This window comes from Drosophila tropicalis, unplaced genomic scaffold (assembly GCF_018151085.1).
Source record: "Drosophila tropicalis isolate 14030-0801.00 unplaced genomic scaffold, ASM1815108v1 contig_593, whole genome shotgun sequence".
Lineage (NCBI taxonomy): Eukaryota > Metazoa > Arthropoda > Insecta > Diptera > Drosophilidae > Drosophila > Drosophila tropicalis.
The window spans coordinates 17,739,383-17,757,059 of record NW_027173070.1 but is presented as its reverse complement, the minus strand read 5'-3'; the positions used below and the strand labels follow the sequence as shown (position 1 = coordinate 17,757,059).

Genomic DNA, 17,677 nt, shown 5'->3' with positions numbered 1-17,677 from the left:
ATCAAATTGCCGGAGCTAGAATTAAGTTAGTTAAGTCAATCTTCTGATCAAATCCAGAAAACATGTCCAAGTTTGAGAGAATAACAATCTTCAACACAAAGATTAATATAGATATTCTCTAATACAGATAATATTCTGCTTGGTGATATTCTGTGTCCTCATTGCTAAGGCCGTGGCTACAAATTTTGAAGGTATGAACGATGAATCCAAGCCACAGCCATTATCTGAGGTGGCCAATTGCGATTATTATTATCCTGATGAAGCGCCACAATGATTCCAATAAAATATTTAATACAAATTTTAATTGTTGAGCTCAATACTCTTCTTCATCGAGTTCTTTTTCGACGGGGCTATTGTATTCTAGAGCTTCAATAGAACTTATAAGCCTTCGTTTATAAAATGGCAATAATATTAAATGATAAAATATTTCGAGAACCAAATTTAAGTGTGATATTCGTATTTCTGATAAACCTTAAAACTTGCTCGCTTTCCCCCTCAGTTGTGTAACTATATTTAGTTTTGAAATTTGCTGCTAAAACCGAACAGAATTAACCAACTATTAGAAGTAGCTTATAGCAACACTCTGAAACTAATGCAATTTCTGTAAACTCATAGTCAAACCCTATTGGCATTGACTTCATCTACGTGCATGCGTTTTAACAATATTTGTTTATCCTCAGTCCACACACACACACACACACACACACAGAAATAGATCTAAACATACATATGTATTTCTATATAGAAACGCATATATGTATGTATATGTATGTTTGTGTACACAAAATAGACAATAAACAATTGTGTCGGTTGTAGCTTTAGCCTCGTCCTGGCAATGGTATTACGCTTCGTCGTCGTCCTGCTAGTGATGAAGCTGGGGCAATTACTTAATTGAATTTTATGCTACTGGAAAATTATCATTAGGCAAACTGGCAATTGCAGACTGTAAATTTATATTACTCTCGAGGTTGCTTACTCAATTTGGATTTAGATTTATTCTATTTAAACACTCATTGATTTTGTTAAGCCTTCAACATAAACAATTGTAGCGTTAAATGTGAAATTCATAAAATACCTAAACATATCAAACGTATGTATGTGTGTATGTTCATATTATATAGTTACTGACCAGAGGCGTTGTGAGTTATTTTGGCACCTGTGGCAAAAAGTTATATTTTTTTCTACATTATTTGTGAACTATACGTAAGTAAATATCTATTAAAAAAGAAATATAATAAAAACAAACAATGCCAAGCAATTAAGTTTGCAACAAATTCTAGATTTAATAATTACTAATCTCTTAATCACTGTCAGCCGAGACAGAAGCCTCGTTTTTCCACATACATTGTATATACATACATTTGACCCCATAAGAGTGTATGTATATATGTACATACAAGCGTTGATAGAGATAATGATTTGAATTAAACTCCAACTACATGTTTGGAATTCAGTTTCCATTTGTTGCTCGTTGTGGGAATATGTTCATGTTACCCTACCCAATTGTCGGTTTCGTTCTGGGTCTTGTCCTAGTTTGTGTTGTGCTCTATAGAAGACGATATGAAAGGATTATTCGGCATATAGATAAGGGTTTCGTAGGACCCAAAGTTCATCCGCTTTTTGGAAATGTTTTGCAATTAGGCTTCACACCGGATGGTAAGTGATTTGTGATTTATCAATTAAGAAAACATTTAATAGTTCGAATTGAACATTAGACGAATTTATTCGTTGAATGGTTTAATTTTATATTTTAGAAGCCTTTGTTTTGTCATTTAAACAATTTCAAAGTGTTTATTTATACATATTAAAGTGTGTGCCAGGATTCGCCAACTACATACATATATCATTTCGCACTAGGCAAATAAAGCAAATCTGCAAAAAACGTTTGTCGTCTTTGGATGTTTCTAAAATTGTTTAATTGTGTATGAAAATACTAAATGAAATCTTTTTTTTCAAATTTGTTTTATATAGAGGAAATAAAGGGATTCTTGGCAGGATGAACAGTTTTGATTTTACGGTCCCATAAATTCTTGATCAGCAGCAAAAATCAAATTAAATCTATTCCAGTTTGTTCGAGTGAACACCTACATAGATCTCGCAGAGAAGACTTGTATACTTTAAGCTTTGGATATTGATTTTATATTGTAATGTCTATCAATACACCGAATGTTCTAAGAATCGAACTGAAAATAGCCGAGTTTTTCATCTTCTTGTGCCAAAAAGGCAAAGTTGGCCGTGTGTTTCGTAGGAGTGAGACTTACTTAGTTCATTATACTTTTTTAACGGTGTATAAACATAAATCACAGTATGCAACGCATAGAAAGAAGCATCTCCGACGAGACAATGTCATATGTCCGTCATGTCCGTTCGTCCCGCTATCCGTCCGTCTTGATCACGGAAAACTTCAACTAGACTGTAAGATCTACAGAGTTGAATGGAGGCTTGTATATGTTGCGCAGGTTCTGTACCTCGGATTTAGCCGGATCGGACCCCTATGCCAACTGGCACAGTCACGATCAGCGAATTTTCTCAATAACTTCCTTGTTTTTTAAGCCATTGTCTTAAAAATTATATATAATATTTGGTACCTGTTATTGAGTGTACCAAATTCGGTCAAGATCGGATGACTATATCATATATGTAGCTCCCATAGGAAAAAAGTGGCAGTGATTTTTGTGAATAGCTTCATTGATTTTGACGCGACTGTTATTAAAATTAATATTTCTCAGTTCGGAATATCTATTAATGACTGTGCCAAATTTGATCTATCGAAAATTACGACTTTTAACTTCTCTACTTTTGACGCGATTTACATAAAAATGATTAACAATTAACATATGCCAGTTTTATATAAAAACCTTTAAATCATATATGTATATTGACAGACGGAGTCTGGCTTTTTAAAGAAAACATTTTTCCATATTGACTTTGACAATAATTAAGGAAAGATTAACAAAATAAACTTGCAAGGGTACACAAATTTCGGCATGTTCGAAGTTAGCCCCATCCCTTTGGGTTTTATTTGGCTCTTGTTCGTCAAACAGAAAAACATTTAAATCATGGATTTAACTCTAGACAAATTTGGTTGGATTTTATATTTTGGCACATTTTGGCACTTAATTTACATTAAGTAAAATTTTCGTTTTTATCATTCATTCGTTTTATGGTTTATTCGAATCGAGTTTGAAGTTTTGCCCATAAATTGTGAAAATGTTAAAGTTGGCGCATCGAAACATGTTCTATGCATAACTATATAGAGCATATATAGATGATTTATGCCAGATTGTTGCGAAACTAGTTTTAAGCCGGCAATTAACTTCTGATTGGTAGTATTTTTGATTAGCTAATTAAAATAATCGAACAAAATAGTGGAAGCAAACTGATAAATTATGATCTATAGACTCAAATTTACAATAAATTATCTGTAGTAACTCCATTATTTGCAATCCTATTATTATGATAAAGTCCACTTGGCACACAATTAATTAAAATTATATATAGGGGTGATATTCAGGTAGAAAATAAAACATTTTTGGAGGTCAAGTTGTAATTACCTTAGCGAATCGTATTAAGGTATCAACAAAAACAAAACAAAAAACAAGTTTTCTTAATCTATATTTGTTTTTTGAATTTGCAAAATAAAAATTATTGCAAATTGAAAGCGAAATGAAGATTATTGTGTTAATCAAAAACCGGTTTTTTTGTCAGATATTAACCGTTACATTTAAATTAATTTTGTGTGTGCCAAATAATCATTGTCTAATCTTTGAACTTGACCCCAGTGGGATGCTAGAAGGAGGGGGATAAGAATGCACGATGACTTTGCCATAAATTCAATTCTTTGCATATTTATTTCATTAACAATCAGAGCTCGAGTTAAACTTAAGAGACTAAAATTTCTAGAGTGGAGGTCAGAGAACAGTCCGTGGTGCGATTCTTGAGTCGTTTGGTTGATTAGAATCATCTTAATGATGATGAGACGGCTCCTGGTGCTGGGGATGGGCCTCCAACCAGGCCAGGGCGCGGGCGATCTCTACTGGAATTGGTGGTGGTGTGGGCAGGACGGCTCCTGATGGCTGGTAACCGTTCTCATTGGCCACATACTTGACTTCGATATGTTCGCCTTCGGGTGAGACCCAGCTGAAGCTGCCGTGAATGTTGCCATGCTCATCACCTGATGAGGCTTGCTGAATGCTGTTGGACACCACAAGATTAGAATCGAAGCCATCGGCGCGAACATCGCTGTGTTCGGACTTGACCTCAGCGTGGACATCTTCGGCGCGGCTTGAGACATGTCCGGGACTGAGGGCGACGGCCATGCCGAAGAGAGCGCAGATCATCACCTGTGAAATGAGAAGATCCACTTTAAGCCTTAAGCATATCCTGCTTTGGGAGTGACTCTTGTACTCACAAACTTGAACATTTTTGTTGAATTTGCTGGATTTGGTTACTAGTCTGAACGAATAATGTTGACTGATGTCCCACTGAAGTGGGCAACACCCTTTTTATATGATTCGCAGAGTCTTCAAATGCTCATTGAAATATATTTATTGTGTCAATTATGGCTCTGAGTTATGGGTTTATTCAATTCAATTCAACGCCAGGCTCCCACACCCAATATTTTTTCGGGATGACACAATTCTTGACAATAGCGAAAAGTTCACCTGGCAACCAAAAGTAAATGCCAAATTTTTTGTTATAAACTCTCACTCGAGCGATTAATTGATATTAAATTCTAGAAACTGCACTAACGGGTCCAACCGCAAGCAAACATGTTTCTAAATATCTTTCTAGATGAGTATAAATAGCCGAAATTGAAAACAATGCAGCAGTCAGTAGTCCACTTTACTTTCTTCTCTCAACATGTTCAAGATTGTGAGTAAACAAGTAGATCCACCCAATCCCATCCATCGCCTTCCCATCACATTTTTCATAGAAAACAGATAAACGAATTCATTCCTTTATCTTTAGTTGCTTATCTGCGCTTTGGCCGCTTTGGCTATGGCCAATGATGAAGTTCTGAAGTCCGTGAATGAGGTTAATCCCGATGGTTTCAGAATTGAGAGCGCTCTTTCTGATGGATCCGCACAGGAAGCCACTGGTGATGTGCATGGCAACATCCATGGCAGCTTCGAATGGGTCTCCAAGGAGGGTGAACACATCCGTGTCCAATACGTAGCCGATGAGAATGGATACCAGCCCCAGAGCGATATCCTGCCCACTCCACCACCAATCCCAGAAGCTATTGTTCGCGCCCTCGAATGGATTGCAGCCCATCCCAGCAACGATGCTCACTAAGTTATCCCTACCCCTTTCGACCACCGCCAATGAATCGTTGATCAATCATATAATCTTATCAGAAAAATAAATAAAAAACCTGCAAAACATTTCTAAAAGAAAAATTCATCGTCTACGCTTTTACAAATCATTGACACATAAGAATTTATCCTTGGATTCTTGATAATCAAATTTGATTCTAATAGGTTGTGATTATTATAAACTTTATCTTTCATGAAGATTGTTTAGTTCCTACTACCATAGCCAAGGCAATTTTGTGAGGCTTTTTGCAATTCATTACAAATGGTTAAATGGGTTATCTTATAGTCTTTTTATAGGTCCTACCAAGATTTTAATAAACTCACGATTTCCATGTATAAACTACAAACTTTAGAATCAGCTCGACGGTTTATCTCAGCAGATAAATAATTCGAAATACTTGTACTTACATTTTATTGAGTAGAAATTTGGATCCAATTGTTATTAATTCAGCAACTATTTTATCAAATCGGTTATTACATAAGAACATCAGTTCGATTGATCTGAACGGACGAATCGAAACAATCAATTATCCTGTAGGTATCAACAAAATCGTTACTTTGAGACATCTGATACAACAAGAGTACGGCTCCAAGGGAAGCGGAAGATTAATACATAAATCCATAAATTTTGCTTATCTCAGCAACTATCTTATTATTGAATATTATACAAACATGTGCAAATCATAAGATCATTTAGTACATTGGTCTGAACTAACGGACCGGTTCGATTAGTTTGACTAGTTTGTTCAGTTTTGAAATAGTACAAAATATTCCTTAACGCAAAATGATATAAAAGTCAGTTGGGTTTTCGTGCAAAAGATCAGTACAAGTTCGTTATTCAATCGATAAAAATCAAAATGTTCAAATTTGTAAGTAATAATTCAGGATTTTTAAGAGTTTTGATTTCTAATTTGAATTACATTTTAGCTATTAATCGGTGCCATCCTTGCCTTGTCTATATCCAACTCGCTACAAAGTGATGTTGAAATAATTAGGCAAGAAGTCGAGGTTGGCGAAGAAGGTTTCAAATATGAATTCGCGACATCTGATGGAACATCACAGAGCGCAACTGGTGACGAGCATGGCACACAGGGTACCTTTAGCTGGATATCACCCGAGGGTAAAACTGTGAACATAAATTTTATCGCAGATGAGGATGGTTACCGGCCCGAGGGTGATGTTATACCCCGTGCATAATTCTTACTGCCGTCGGCAAATAGAAATGTAAAAAAAGAAGCTAAGCTTATTAAAATGAATATAGTTTTTTCGAACGAAAAACTAAACTCGGTTTTGAAACATTTTTTCTCACTGAAGGATATTATGTTGAGGATGGCAATCATCTAGCTAGTTAGATAATCTTATTTTTAGCAACAATCATCATATTGCGTATACAAACATGTGCAAGCCAGAAGAAGACTTGTTTGATTGGTCTAAACTAATGTACCGGTTTAATTAATTGGACTAGTTTGTTCAGTTTTTTAAACTTAGCATCTGTTAATTAAATTATACCGAAGTTTTCTCACCACACTATGATATAAAAGTCAGTTTGTTTTTAGTGCCGAATATCAGTCTAAATTCGTTATTCACAGGCAAATTAACCAAAAGAAAAATGTTCAAATTCGTATGTAAACTATAATATTTATGATAGATTTGACTTCTAATTTGGATTACACCGCAGATCCTAATCGGTGCCATCCTTGCTCTGGCTATTTCCAATTCGATGCAAGACGAAGCTCAGATAGTTAATCAAGTTGTCGATATTAACCCGGAAAAATACACTTGGTCGTTCGAGACATCCGATGGCACATCTCAGAGCGCATCTGGTGATGAGCATGGCTCCAAGGGTAGCGCTTCATGGGTGTCACCCGAGGGTGAACATGTGCAGATACAATATGTGGCAGATGAGAATGGTTTCCAGCCCCAGGGCAATTACATACCCGTTGCACCTCCAATTCCAGAGCAAATTGCAAGAGCACTCGCATATATTGCCAATCATCCCAGTGCAGACGCTCACAACTAAATGGATTCCCTATTATTTTGTTCATCATTAATTAAGTTAGTTGGGGATCTAAATAAATATCTATGCAAGAAATCAGTTTCGATTTTTATCTGTTTTTGACACTTTCTTCGTATCTGTCTGGCAGTTGGAATGTTAGTAGAAACAGGTTTGACTGGTAGACTTAGAACTCATCTTGTGCCTTTTTAAATTATTCCGCTTGCCGCATTGTTTGAAAATCGCCTTTTTGGTAGAAAGCACAATAATAAGTCGAGCCAATTAGTTAATAAAGGCCAAAACACATCCAATAACGTTGACTTTTTGGTTGCAGGCTTTGCCCTTTATGATATTTTTCACTTCATTGTGTTGTAATTTCCAACTAGTTCGACAACTTGGTCACTGTTTTGAATTGCTGATGATTTTGTAATCATAATCTTCAAAATCATTGAGTGTTAAGGAGGATGGTCTTCCAAGTGTCTTACCTAAAAAATAATCAGGCTAGAACGAACATTTGAACTGATTTATACCAACTTTAAATCACATTTAGCCATTTTGACTGATTCCTAATCAATTAAGTCGTTTAAATGGCATTCAAATTATTTATAATACAATTCTTTGAAAAGCTTTTTGGAGTTGTCATCAAAATATATGAATAAGAATCTGTGTATGGTGTATCTGTGTGGGTCTCAAGAAATTCATTTCACTCAGCTCCAAAAAGTATGCTACAAAGCTGATATTTCTTACTAATGTTTGAGTCCGAAATTAGGTATTCATTCACCTTTGCTGTTAGCATATTCTAATCCGACAAGTGATTTACATAAACTTCCGAAAGTCTAACCAAAAATTGCATCAGACAATTTGGAACGTCTGCTCCAGTTTATCCTCAGCACATGCGACAATCGCGTGCTTGGCTACTGTCCATCAAAATTGTGTATAAATACCGAAAATCCACTTCAATCCAGCATCAGTCCGGCTTCAGTTCTCTAGTTCGACAATCAACTCATAACCAAATCAATCTCAAGATGTTCAAGCTTGTAAGTATTGATAAGGATAATAGTTCCTGGCATTTGGATTACTCATGGATAATTCTTGTAGCTGCTCGTCTGCGCCCTTGCCGCCTTGGTGTGCGCCAACCAGGATCCCGAGGTTAAGGAACTAATCAGTGAGGTGCTTCCTGATGGTTTCAAGAGCGTATTGGTTTTGGATAACGGAGTTCTCGCCAAATCATCTGGTGATGAAAAGGGCAACATCAATGGTGTCTACGAATGGGTATCACCCGAGGGTGTCAGTGTCAAGGTGTCCTATGTGGCCGATGAGAACGGATATCAGCCACAGAGCGATCTGTTGCCCACTCCACCACCAATTCCAGCAGCTATTCTGAAAGCACTCGATTGGATCAAGGCCAACCCCAGCAAGGAATAGACTTACGAATATTGTTCGCTAAGACAATACCCCAATGATGATGAAATGGAAATACAAATGGAGTGTCCTCTGATGCTAGATTTAGAAAATAACTTAAAATCCTAAAGCATGCTTTTTTAATGTAAATAAAAATATTTTAATGAAATTAACAATTCTTCTTTTATATATGTATATATTTTTGGTCTCCAATGGGGCCTGTTCGAAGAGACGTCATAGTTAACTTAGATTTCTTATATTATTTGTTTAAGATTATTGGAATTTCTACCATTTATTTACATTAATATGTTCTAAAAGCTTCTGTTACATGGCTTCTAAAGAGCTTCTAACTCATGAAACCGAAGTATAAAAATGACTTTCTAATGGAATTCGAGGAGGAGAAGACTTATTTTCCTTACTCCTTTCCACATGCTATTAAGCATTGGAGTCTAGCACCATCTGCAACTGGACAGATCAAACAGGGCCTATATTATAAGTTGTTACCACAAAGGTTAGATAGGCCAGCGTAAGCTGACCAACTCCTCGGAAAGGTGCCTCTTAAAATGTTTTCCAAAAAAATCGATGTATGTTGCTTTATGATGGCTTTTACAGGTAAATTCAAAACACATAACTAAAGACCACAGCTTACAAAACTAAATTCTTACTTGTGAATGAAAGTTGCGAAAATATTTTGTGGGGCAACTTTCGACCTAGGCACCCAAGAATGATTATTTATTATTTTATGTTCCATAACCGTTATTTTAATGTTTATAAAAATTACTTAAGCCAGCCTCAGGAGAGGCAAGAAGTACTTAAAAATGGCATATCAGTTTTTCTTCTTTTCCTGCAAATGTACCATATTCGTTCCTAAGTCGAGAATTTTCGTCCTCTCTCATTAATCCTAGGACGAACACGGGACGTTGTTCGAACGAAAGCTAGAGGTTACTAGTCCAGGACTTTTTAGACAGTTTATTGATCAGTTTATTGCCACTTTTGTCAAACACAAAAAAATCCTACAGAAAACACAATTAAACATTTAATAAACAGATAATATATACCATCTAAAATGAATTGAACAAATGTTTGATACAATTTAATGGTGGAAAAAACAAAAAGTTATGCTTTCTCTCGTGCTCAGATTTCTATTTAACGCGTTCTTGGTATCCCTTGGTATCCATTGATATCTTAATAATTTAACTAAAGTTTTTCTTTAAAACATTTTGCTTTCAATTCCAAAAAGCTAGCTAATTACATCAACTTCGGGTGAATTGTACTAGTTTAATTATTAAAAACAATAATTTCATGAATTAAGTGAATACTGGAAAAGTATTTATTATTATAATATTATAGCTGCTTTCCCTTCTCATACCTGGCTACGTCCTTAATTATTCATTTTTGTGTTGCTTGGTTAATTAAAACTTGGTTAAAATGTTGCAAACGGATTTTTCTTACGAGACTTGCTTTATATAACATTATAAATTTGTTTTTTGATGGAATATTCTCTATAGGTTGATTCAGTGGCAAAAAGTAGAGTCCCGCCATAATCTGACCTTTTGCTCTACAATCATAATCTATGTGAAAAGAAAGATAAAAAATTAAAATCATCAAAAGTTGCCAGACAAAATATGAGACATTTGATTAACCCGTTGATGCATTTCAAGTTATATTCATATTCATGAGTTTGCTAGATATTCCTGATCATATGTTAAAGTGCAAATTAACTCGTTTGTTTGAAGCATTTTTAAGAACGGGTTGAAATCGAATAAACTCGTTCAAGAGCTGCCGTTTGAGAGAAATGTATATAAAAAGCTAATTTTTGGCAAACTAAAGTATCAGTCTCACAACTTCTCTAGTCGGACCAATCAACTTTAAACCAAAATGTTCAAGATTGTAAGTACTTCACTACAGGATTCGCAAGGATCTCGATCTCATTACGAACATAATTTTGTAGATGCTTGTTTGCGCTCTTGCCGCCCTTGTGGCCGCCAACGAAAATGCCGATGTCGTCCGTCTGGTTTCTGAGGTTAACCCCGATGGCTTCAGAATTGAGAGCGCTCTTTCTGATGGATCCGCACAGGAAGCCACTGGTGATGTGCATGGCAACATCCATGGCAGCTTCGAATGGGTCTCCAAGGAGGGTGAACACATCCGTGTCCAATACGTAGCCGATGAGAATGGATACCAGCCCCAGAGCGATATCCTGCCCACTCCACCACCAGTCCCAGAAGCTATTTCTCGCGCCCTCCAATGGATTGCAACCCACCCCAGCAAGGATGCTCACTAAGCTAGTCCGACTCTGAACCCCATTGAACATTTAACTTAATCTGTTGATAAATAAATTAGAATCTTATGCAAGCAATTAATTTGAAAATTTCATAACTTTGTCGCTGTCTATCTACCTAGCAAAATGGGGTACCTGAAACTGGTCTTGGTCTTAATCGAAAACGAAAAATAAACAACAATTATGAATATATATGAATGCAGATTTTAAACCAGATGATCATGCTTTTTTGACCTGTTGCCATTTAAAATAAAGATCGTCTGGCATATAATAAAAAATGCAAATTTATTTGAAACAAAATGCACAAATTTAAAAATTATTTTTAAGACCAGTAGTAACAGTTAATTTTGTCTTTATACACACATCTTGATATCTTTTCTGTGTTGCAGCTTATTTAAGAAGCATTTTCGGCTGGTTGGAACAATTCAATTACAAGAACTTTCGGGTCTGGGTTGGTCCCTTGCCATATATAGCCTTTGTTGAGCCGAAATATGTGGAGGTAAGTTGTCTAACGAATTGGTCAACTTATCAACTCTATTAACTTGCCTGTTTTATAGCATATATTGAGCAGCACGCAATTGGGCTATAAAAATGATCCATACCATTTGCTTTATCCCTGGCTGGGCAAAGGACTTCTCACGGCAAATGATCATGAGTGGATGTTACGCCGCAAGATGATAACACCTTCGTTTCATTTTCGCATTCTAAGGGATTTCCTGCATGTTATGAATGAGACAAGTGGCAGATTTATGGAGCTGCTGGCAGTTGAGTCGAAGAAGTCAAAGGATCAAGTGCTGGACATGCAGAGCTATGTAACTCGAAGTACCATCGATGTCATTTGTGGTGGGTGGACAAGTTGTTGGGTGCTTCAAATGCATTTGATGGAAAAGTTAACTTCCCTTTCAGAGACGGCCATGGGCACTCGTGTGAACAGCATTGAAGGACAACCATCGATTATAGTGAAAGCCATCGATACCCTGTGCTATGTGGCTCCAGAACGTTTGCTTTCAGTAATGAAGCGACCAGATATATTGTTTAAGTGCACACGGCTTTATAGGCAGCAGGAGCTGGCTTTGGCCACACTCAGAAAGGAGTTGGCCCAACTCATAGAACAACGTCGCGCCATAGTTAAGAGTCCTAGCTATATAAATGTCGAGAAGGTGGGCCAGGATGAACAGCTTGAGGTTGGACGTCCTAAAATGGCTTTTCTTGACAATCTGCTAACCGCTGAAGTGGAAGGCAAACCTTTAACGTTTCAACAAATATTCGAAGAAGTTTCCACATTTATGTTTGAGGTAAAGAAAACTTTCTGTTTGCCAATTAAAAAGGGGCAACAAAAACTTTTGACACAAAGAAACTCACATGTGCAATCAAATATTGGAAAAAGTGCATTCCAGTTTGACCAATTTGGTGATAAACTTGCAAATGAAGAAAGTGCTAAAGAAATATAAATTTCTGTTTCTTTGGCAGGGTCATGATACCACGGCCTCGGCCATTACTTTTGCCGTGTATTGCCTGGCTTGGACTCCAGCGGCTCAGCAGCGTGCCTATGAGGAACAACAGCAGATCTATGGTTCAGCAAAGGATACACATCCCACGTTTCAGGAACTACAGGATATGAAGTACTTGGATTTGGTTATCAAGGAAACTCTACGCATATTTCCCAGTGTGCCATTTATCTTTCGTTCTGTTCGGAAAGGAACAGTTATAGGTATGATGTATCCAAAATATTTCCTTGAATGAGTAATTGCATAAATCTATAATTTTTAGTTGATAAATTCGTACCCAAAGGTACTACCATTGTGTTGCCTTTAGTAGCCACAGGACATAGTCCTCATTGCTTTAAAAATCCCCATGAATTTCAACCAGAGCGTTTTGAAATGACGGATAGAAATCAAGCAAGCGCCTTCGATCACGTGCCATTCAGTGCGGGGCCACGAAATTGCATAGGTAAATTTTGGACAAAGAATCATTTTAATATCTAATCTCAAGTCTCCTCTCAATTTATAGGTCAAAAGTTTGCCTTAATGGAGCTCAAGGTCACACTCTCCAAGTTGTTGAGACGGTTTCGAATTTTGCCCGCCCCCTTGGCTAAGCAAACCATTGCGGATGTCTTTCATCCCAAATATAAGCCAGGAGAACAGGAACTTAAATTGTATCTGCCCATTACACTGAAATCTCTCTCCGGGGTGCCTGTGCGTTTGGAAGAACGAATTTGATGTAATCTATGGGTTTTGTGGTTGTAAATTCTTTCTAATTAAGTGGGATTTATTAAATTGTTTATTTGTTCGTATAAGTTCATTTGTTATTCATTTGCTGTCCGCTTTCGCAGCCTTATTTGTATGCCATTCTCAGACTGAAGAGTGACGCGTATATTTAAAATCGGATCGTATTCACTTTGTGGCATACAATCCACCCGAGAATGATCATTGATGCCAGGTGGCAGGCCATCTACTGCTGGCAATATTTCAAAGTGTCTAACGAGCAGAGAAATCAAAGATTTTAGCTGATACATGGCGAATTTCTCGGCTGAGGAAAGAAAGGAAAATATGTCATTAAGCGTAAACAATTTGATAGTTAAGAGAACTTACCTATACAAGCCCTGGGTCCTGCACTGAACGGCACACTCTTGAAAGCCTCCATGCCTCTATCCAAATGGGCCTTTTCAAATCTCTCTGGCCTAAAGACGCAGGGTTCATCAAAATAACGCTCATTATAGCCCATGGCAATAAGGCACATGATGACTGTAGTTCGCTTGGCCACTTTGGTGCCATCTACAAAGAAATGATTGTGAAATGATTGCAGAAGCAGACGAATTTTCTTTAGACTACTTACTGATATCAATCGAATTACGATTCGTGCGTGCTATCAGGGGCACAGAGGGATACAGACGTAGAGTTTCCCTTATAACCAATTCCAAATAACGCATCTGATCCAAATGTGGGATGCCTGATTCAGTGGACAAATCTTTGCCAAATATTGCCTTTTGCTCCTCAAATACCTTTTGCTGAATCTCAGCATGGCGGGAGAGAGTGTACAGTGTAAAGGATATGGCAGCAGCTACAGGATCGTGACCCTATTTAAAAAAAAATCGTAAATTTGGTGTATAATACTTTTAAAGTGAGCTTTTACTTATGAATTGAATCTTTTATAGTTGTGGACTATGTTTGGATGGGCCAAAAAACGTTACAGATCAATAATTCTATTTTTATTTTTTGCCAAATTCAAAATGCATCAATAAACGTCAACAAGGATACATATTAAAATGTTGAAAGTGTGTGCCCACAAATCCGCAACTTAATATGCCAATTAACCAATTGGTTTTAAATACTTAAAATGTTGTAATTACTTACTGTAAATATAAATGTGGATAATTCCTCAATTATTTCTCTTTCTTTTAATGCTCTGCCATCCAATTTGGCAGCCAAAAGGACATCCAAGAATGGTTTATTAATCGCCTTTGACTTATCACTATCCAATTGATGGCGACGTTGAGCGATAATCTATGCAAATCATCGAATTGAATTATACAGACTTTGCCGCTATAGCTTAAATGTATTAAAACTTACGCGATTAATCTCATTTCGAAGCAATTGCAGGGCTCTTCGCTGCTTCATGAAATAGGGTGTCAAACGGAATAGGGCATCGAATCGCTTCACTATGCTGAATGTGCGTTTCTGGGTCACATCGCAGAGACTGAAATTGAAAGTGAAGTTACATACATACACACGTATATTTTATTTTATGGCCTTTCAATAGGTTTAAACTTACTCTTTGATGGCACTGTGCAAATCGGAAGGTTCATCGTTTAGAGAATTGCTTGGCAAACCGGTGGCATTCTCTATGAATGGTTATCGAAAAAGAAAATTGTGAATAAAAGATGTTGGTAACCTCAATTTAGGGTTAAGTACCTTCAACTGAAACCGACTGTGAGACTGGGTTGTCGAAAACTTTTTTGCCTAGGCACTTGTAACAATTTCGCAAGCAATAAATCTTATTTATAAAACGGGCATAATAAATTACAAAAATAAACGAGCGCAACGCGTAGGCGAAACCGAAAAATATAAAACACCCATGACAAATGTGCAAAGTTTCTTTTTTTGGCCTGTGTGTGCCAGCATCAACGATATGATAGACCCCCACCGACCTCTCGCTCAACTTTTCCCTATTTTACCCACTTCTTCACTTACCGCACACAATATCCAGAGTACATTTGGCCACCAGCTGCTGGGCATCAAATGTCTCTTGCGTATCCGCCTGCTGCTCTGTCAGCTTCTGTACAAATTTTGAGCCCGTTCGATGCACAACACGGAGATATCCTTCAATGGCCGACCGCTCAAAGGCAGGAATGTAAAGCTTTTGATGTTTCAGCCAGCGAGCACCGGAACTGGTGAGTAGGCCATCACCTAGCCAGGGGCGTAGAAATGAATACAAGTGCTCCTTGTACAGCAACGATGAACTCGACAGCATGTTCTAAGGGGTGTTAAAGTTTTCATCAGTCCATCCCGACTGGAGATGCTGGGTGCTTGATGGACTCACCTGAATTTCCGCCGGATCGCTTAGCATTATGTGATACTGAAGGAAGACCAAAGAGCGGAAACCACGAAAATCATATTTCCGACAATATTGTAAAACCTTTTTCGGATACTCTGCAGCAAGAACAAAAGAAGTAGAGAGCATAATGAAACTCAAGTTTAGTTTGTCCACTTTTTTACCAATCAAATGAAGTTACCAAAGAGTTCACTCCAACTTTAGAAATGGAAATTATCTGGTTTACATTTCAATTAGCTAATTTTACTTTGTACGAAAATGTTTTGTGGTCAGAGCAAGTTTATCGAAATGTTGGAAAGTTAAGCAAATGCAAGCAGCAATTAGCCAAATCGTCATGCAGATGGCTTTGCAACTCTTTATGCTAGGAGTTAGTAAATTTGAATTTCTAGTTAAATTTCTAGTTAAATTTCTTATTAAATATTAATTTGAATACTTCCATAGATGTTTATTGTGTATCTTGTGTATAGAGAATATGACAACATCCTCGAGTAAGTATAAAACAAATCCAAAAGACAACAAAAATGATAATAATGATGAAAAACGAAGACGACGACACAGACGACGTGATTGCTTACAATGCTCAAGAATTGAGGGGAAAGCAAACATCCAGTTGCCGGAAACATGCCAAAACTATCAATTGTAAGAGAAGATATTTTTCCATCTTACCTCACTACCCTATTCAGATGGCTGGCTCATTGTGTATATCCTGACCATTGTGCATTTGAGATGATTACTTTTTGATGCCGAGACGAACAGAAATGGGCAAAAAAAAAAGTTTCATTCATCAGAAATTTGAATTCTCTTAGGAAATGCATGGCAAATCAAATGAATCACAATGAATGAAATTGTTTTCTTAAGAAAACAAATAAGTGCATAAATATAGTAAGCTCACACTCACCGTCTGGCTTGAGACCGAACTGGAAGAGATTACCAACAAATGGATATGGTGTGGGTCCTGGTATCATTTCCATTATACCAGCCATATGATCCAAATAGTTGAAGATTTTCACGCCCTTGAACACCAAAATGGTGGCCAATAAAATGGCAGCAGCTAATAAAAACATTTTTATCTCCTTTTTTTTCTCTCGCTCCGATTAATTTAATAAAGACGTTTCGTTCCGTTCGATTGAAGAACTTTTTGGCAACTGTTTGTCCTACATAAAATTCGAAATGTCTTTAATAGTTGCACAATTTTTCCAGGCGATAAGCCAATCAAGAGCTTATCTTTCTAATTGGTAGTCGTCGCCCAAAATTGACTTCGGCAAATAATTATCGAGTCATAATTAAATGTACTTACTGGCTTGTTTGTTTGTTAGGTCCAATATTATTTTATACCAACAAAAGAAAAAAAAAACGACGTGGGCTACCGAGTGAGATATAACGAATTGACTCATTTTATATTATTGTGACGTGTAGGCCCAAACGGGTCTAAAGGTACATTCTGATCGCATGGTTTATGGCTATAATAATTTGTAATTACCTGAAATAGAACCAAAAATTTAATTCATGCAATTAGTTGCAATATATCTAAACTTGTTCTCTATTGAGAATTGTTGTATTTACTTATTCTATTCCTATTAATATGACTCAATCAATTGGGTCAAGAAATAAAATTGCATGATTAATTCGAGCAATATCTTGCTGGAATTTCCATAATCCGATTTAATATTTTCAATAAAATCATAAGTAAACCAAGACCAGAAACTTTTACTTACCGAGAATTAATACAGACTAATTAAAATTAATTTTAAGTTTTTGCAAATGAAATATTTAGTAATTTTTCTTTCAGCTATCCTCAATTTAGCCAAGTTCCGAACCCACGAATTTCGTTTAGTTAAAAATTTGGCATACTTTTGGGGTATTGTTGCCCACGATAAGAGCTAAAAGAAATGTTGAGTAAGGGTCATCAACAGTATAGGAACTGGGCAAACAACTTCTTCTCTTCAACAAAAGTTTTTTAAGAGAGTCTGCACAGATGCTTTTGATATTCACTTTCTTTGTGGCTTTAATTTTTAACTTTTTCGTGGAGTCATTAAAATACTTGACAACCGCGTGTTAAAAAGAAAACTGGTTGGGCAACAAATCTTGATATAATATATTCCATATTATTTTATTGTTAATCGTAATGCTGAC

General features: G+C 36.6%; 6 protein-coding genes across 6 annotated transcripts; 4 read left to right on the top strand and 2 right to left on the bottom strand.

Annotated features, from left to right (window-relative positions):
- Window positions 1–1,472: 1,472 nt before the first annotated feature.
- LOC137576277 (probable cytochrome P450 4e1) lies at window positions 1,473–13,289 on the top strand. The gene is made up of 7 exons (XM_068289292.1): window positions 1,473–1,656; window positions 11,383–11,492; window positions 11,551–11,836; window positions 11,900–12,288; window positions 12,464–12,704; window positions 12,764–12,943; window positions 13,004–13,289. Exons 1-7 carry the CDS (start codon window positions 1,482–1,484, stop codon window positions 13,210–13,212), a joined length of 1,590 nt encoding a protein of 529 aa, XP_068145393.1. The 5' UTR covers window positions 1,473–1,481; the 3' UTR covers window positions 13,213–13,289.
- Lcp1 (Larval cuticle protein 1) lies at window positions 3,966–4,423 on the bottom strand. Its single transcript, XM_068289307.1, has 2 exons — window positions 4,412–4,423; window positions 3,966–4,343 (listed from the first exon to the last, which is right to left on the bottom strand). Exons 1-2 carry the CDS (start codon window positions 4,421–4,423, stop codon window positions 3,966–3,968), a joined length of 390 nt encoding a protein of 129 aa, XP_068145408.1.
- LOC137576292 (larval cuticle protein III/IV-like) lies at window positions 4,845–5,318 on the top strand. The gene is made up of 2 exons (XM_068289308.1): window positions 4,845–4,875; window positions 4,972–5,318. The coding sequence occupies exons 1-2, from the start codon at window positions 4,864–4,866 to the stop codon at window positions 5,296–5,298; spliced, it is 339 nt and encodes a 112-aa protein (XP_068145409.1). The 5' UTR covers window positions 4,845–4,863; the 3' UTR covers window positions 5,299–5,318.
- LOC137576294 (larval cuticle protein 3-like) lies at window positions 8,337–8,736 on the top strand. The gene is made up of 2 exons (XM_068289311.1): window positions 8,337–8,348; window positions 8,410–8,736. The coding sequence occupies exons 1-2, from the start codon at window positions 8,337–8,339 to the stop codon at window positions 8,734–8,736; spliced, it is 339 nt and encodes a 112-aa protein (XP_068145412.1).
- Window positions 10,591–11,008, top strand: LOC137576293 (larval cuticle protein III/IV-like). Its single transcript, XM_068289309.1, has 2 exons — window positions 10,591–10,602; window positions 10,664–11,008. Exons 1-2 carry the CDS (start codon window positions 10,591–10,593, stop codon window positions 10,994–10,996), a joined length of 345 nt encoding a protein of 114 aa, XP_068145410.1. The 3' UTR covers window positions 10,997–11,008.
- Window positions 13,256–17,178, bottom strand: Cyp4ad1 (Cytochrome P450 4ad1). The gene is made up of 10 exons (XM_068289296.1): window positions 16,842–17,178; window positions 16,443–16,698; window positions 15,533–15,642; window positions 15,184–15,466; window positions 14,765–14,834; window positions 14,563–14,689; window positions 14,347–14,496; window positions 13,829–14,069; window positions 13,585–13,767; window positions 13,256–13,522 (listed from the first exon to the last, which is right to left on the bottom strand). The coding sequence occupies exons 2-10, from the start codon at window positions 16,606–16,608 to the stop codon at window positions 13,299–13,301; spliced, it is 1,554 nt and encodes a 517-aa protein (XP_068145397.1). The 5' UTR covers window positions 16,609–16,698; window positions 16,842–17,178; the 3' UTR covers window positions 13,256–13,298.
- Window positions 17,179–17,677: the final 499 nt, after the last annotated feature.

Bases quoted from the DNA above. Each gene is read 5' to 3' on its own strand.
- LOC137576277 (XM_068289292.1), top strand. From the start codon at position 1,482: ATGTTCATGTTACCCTACCCAATTGTCGGTTTCGTTCTGGGTCTTGTC. The intron at 12,705-12,763 runs GTATGATGTATC...TATAATTTTTAG, and splicing joins TCGGAAAGGAACAGTTATAG to TTGATAAATTCGTACCCAAA. The intron at 12,944-13,003 runs GTAAATTTTGGA...CTCAATTTATAG, and splicing joins GGGGCCACGAAATTGCATAG to GTCAAAAGTTTGCCTTAATG.
- Cyp4ad1 (XM_068289296.1), bottom strand. From the start codon at position 16,608: ATGTTTTTATTAGCTGCTGCCATTTTATTGGCCACCATTTTGGTGTTC. The intron at 13,768-13,828 runs GTAAGTAGTCTA...ATTTCTTTGTAG, and splicing joins TCGTAATTCGATTGATATCA to ATGGCACCAAAGTGGCCAAG. The intron at 13,523-13,584 runs GTAAGTTCTCTT...TTCTTTCCTCAG, and splicing joins AGGACCCAGGGCTTGTATAG to CCGAGAAATTCGCCATGTAT.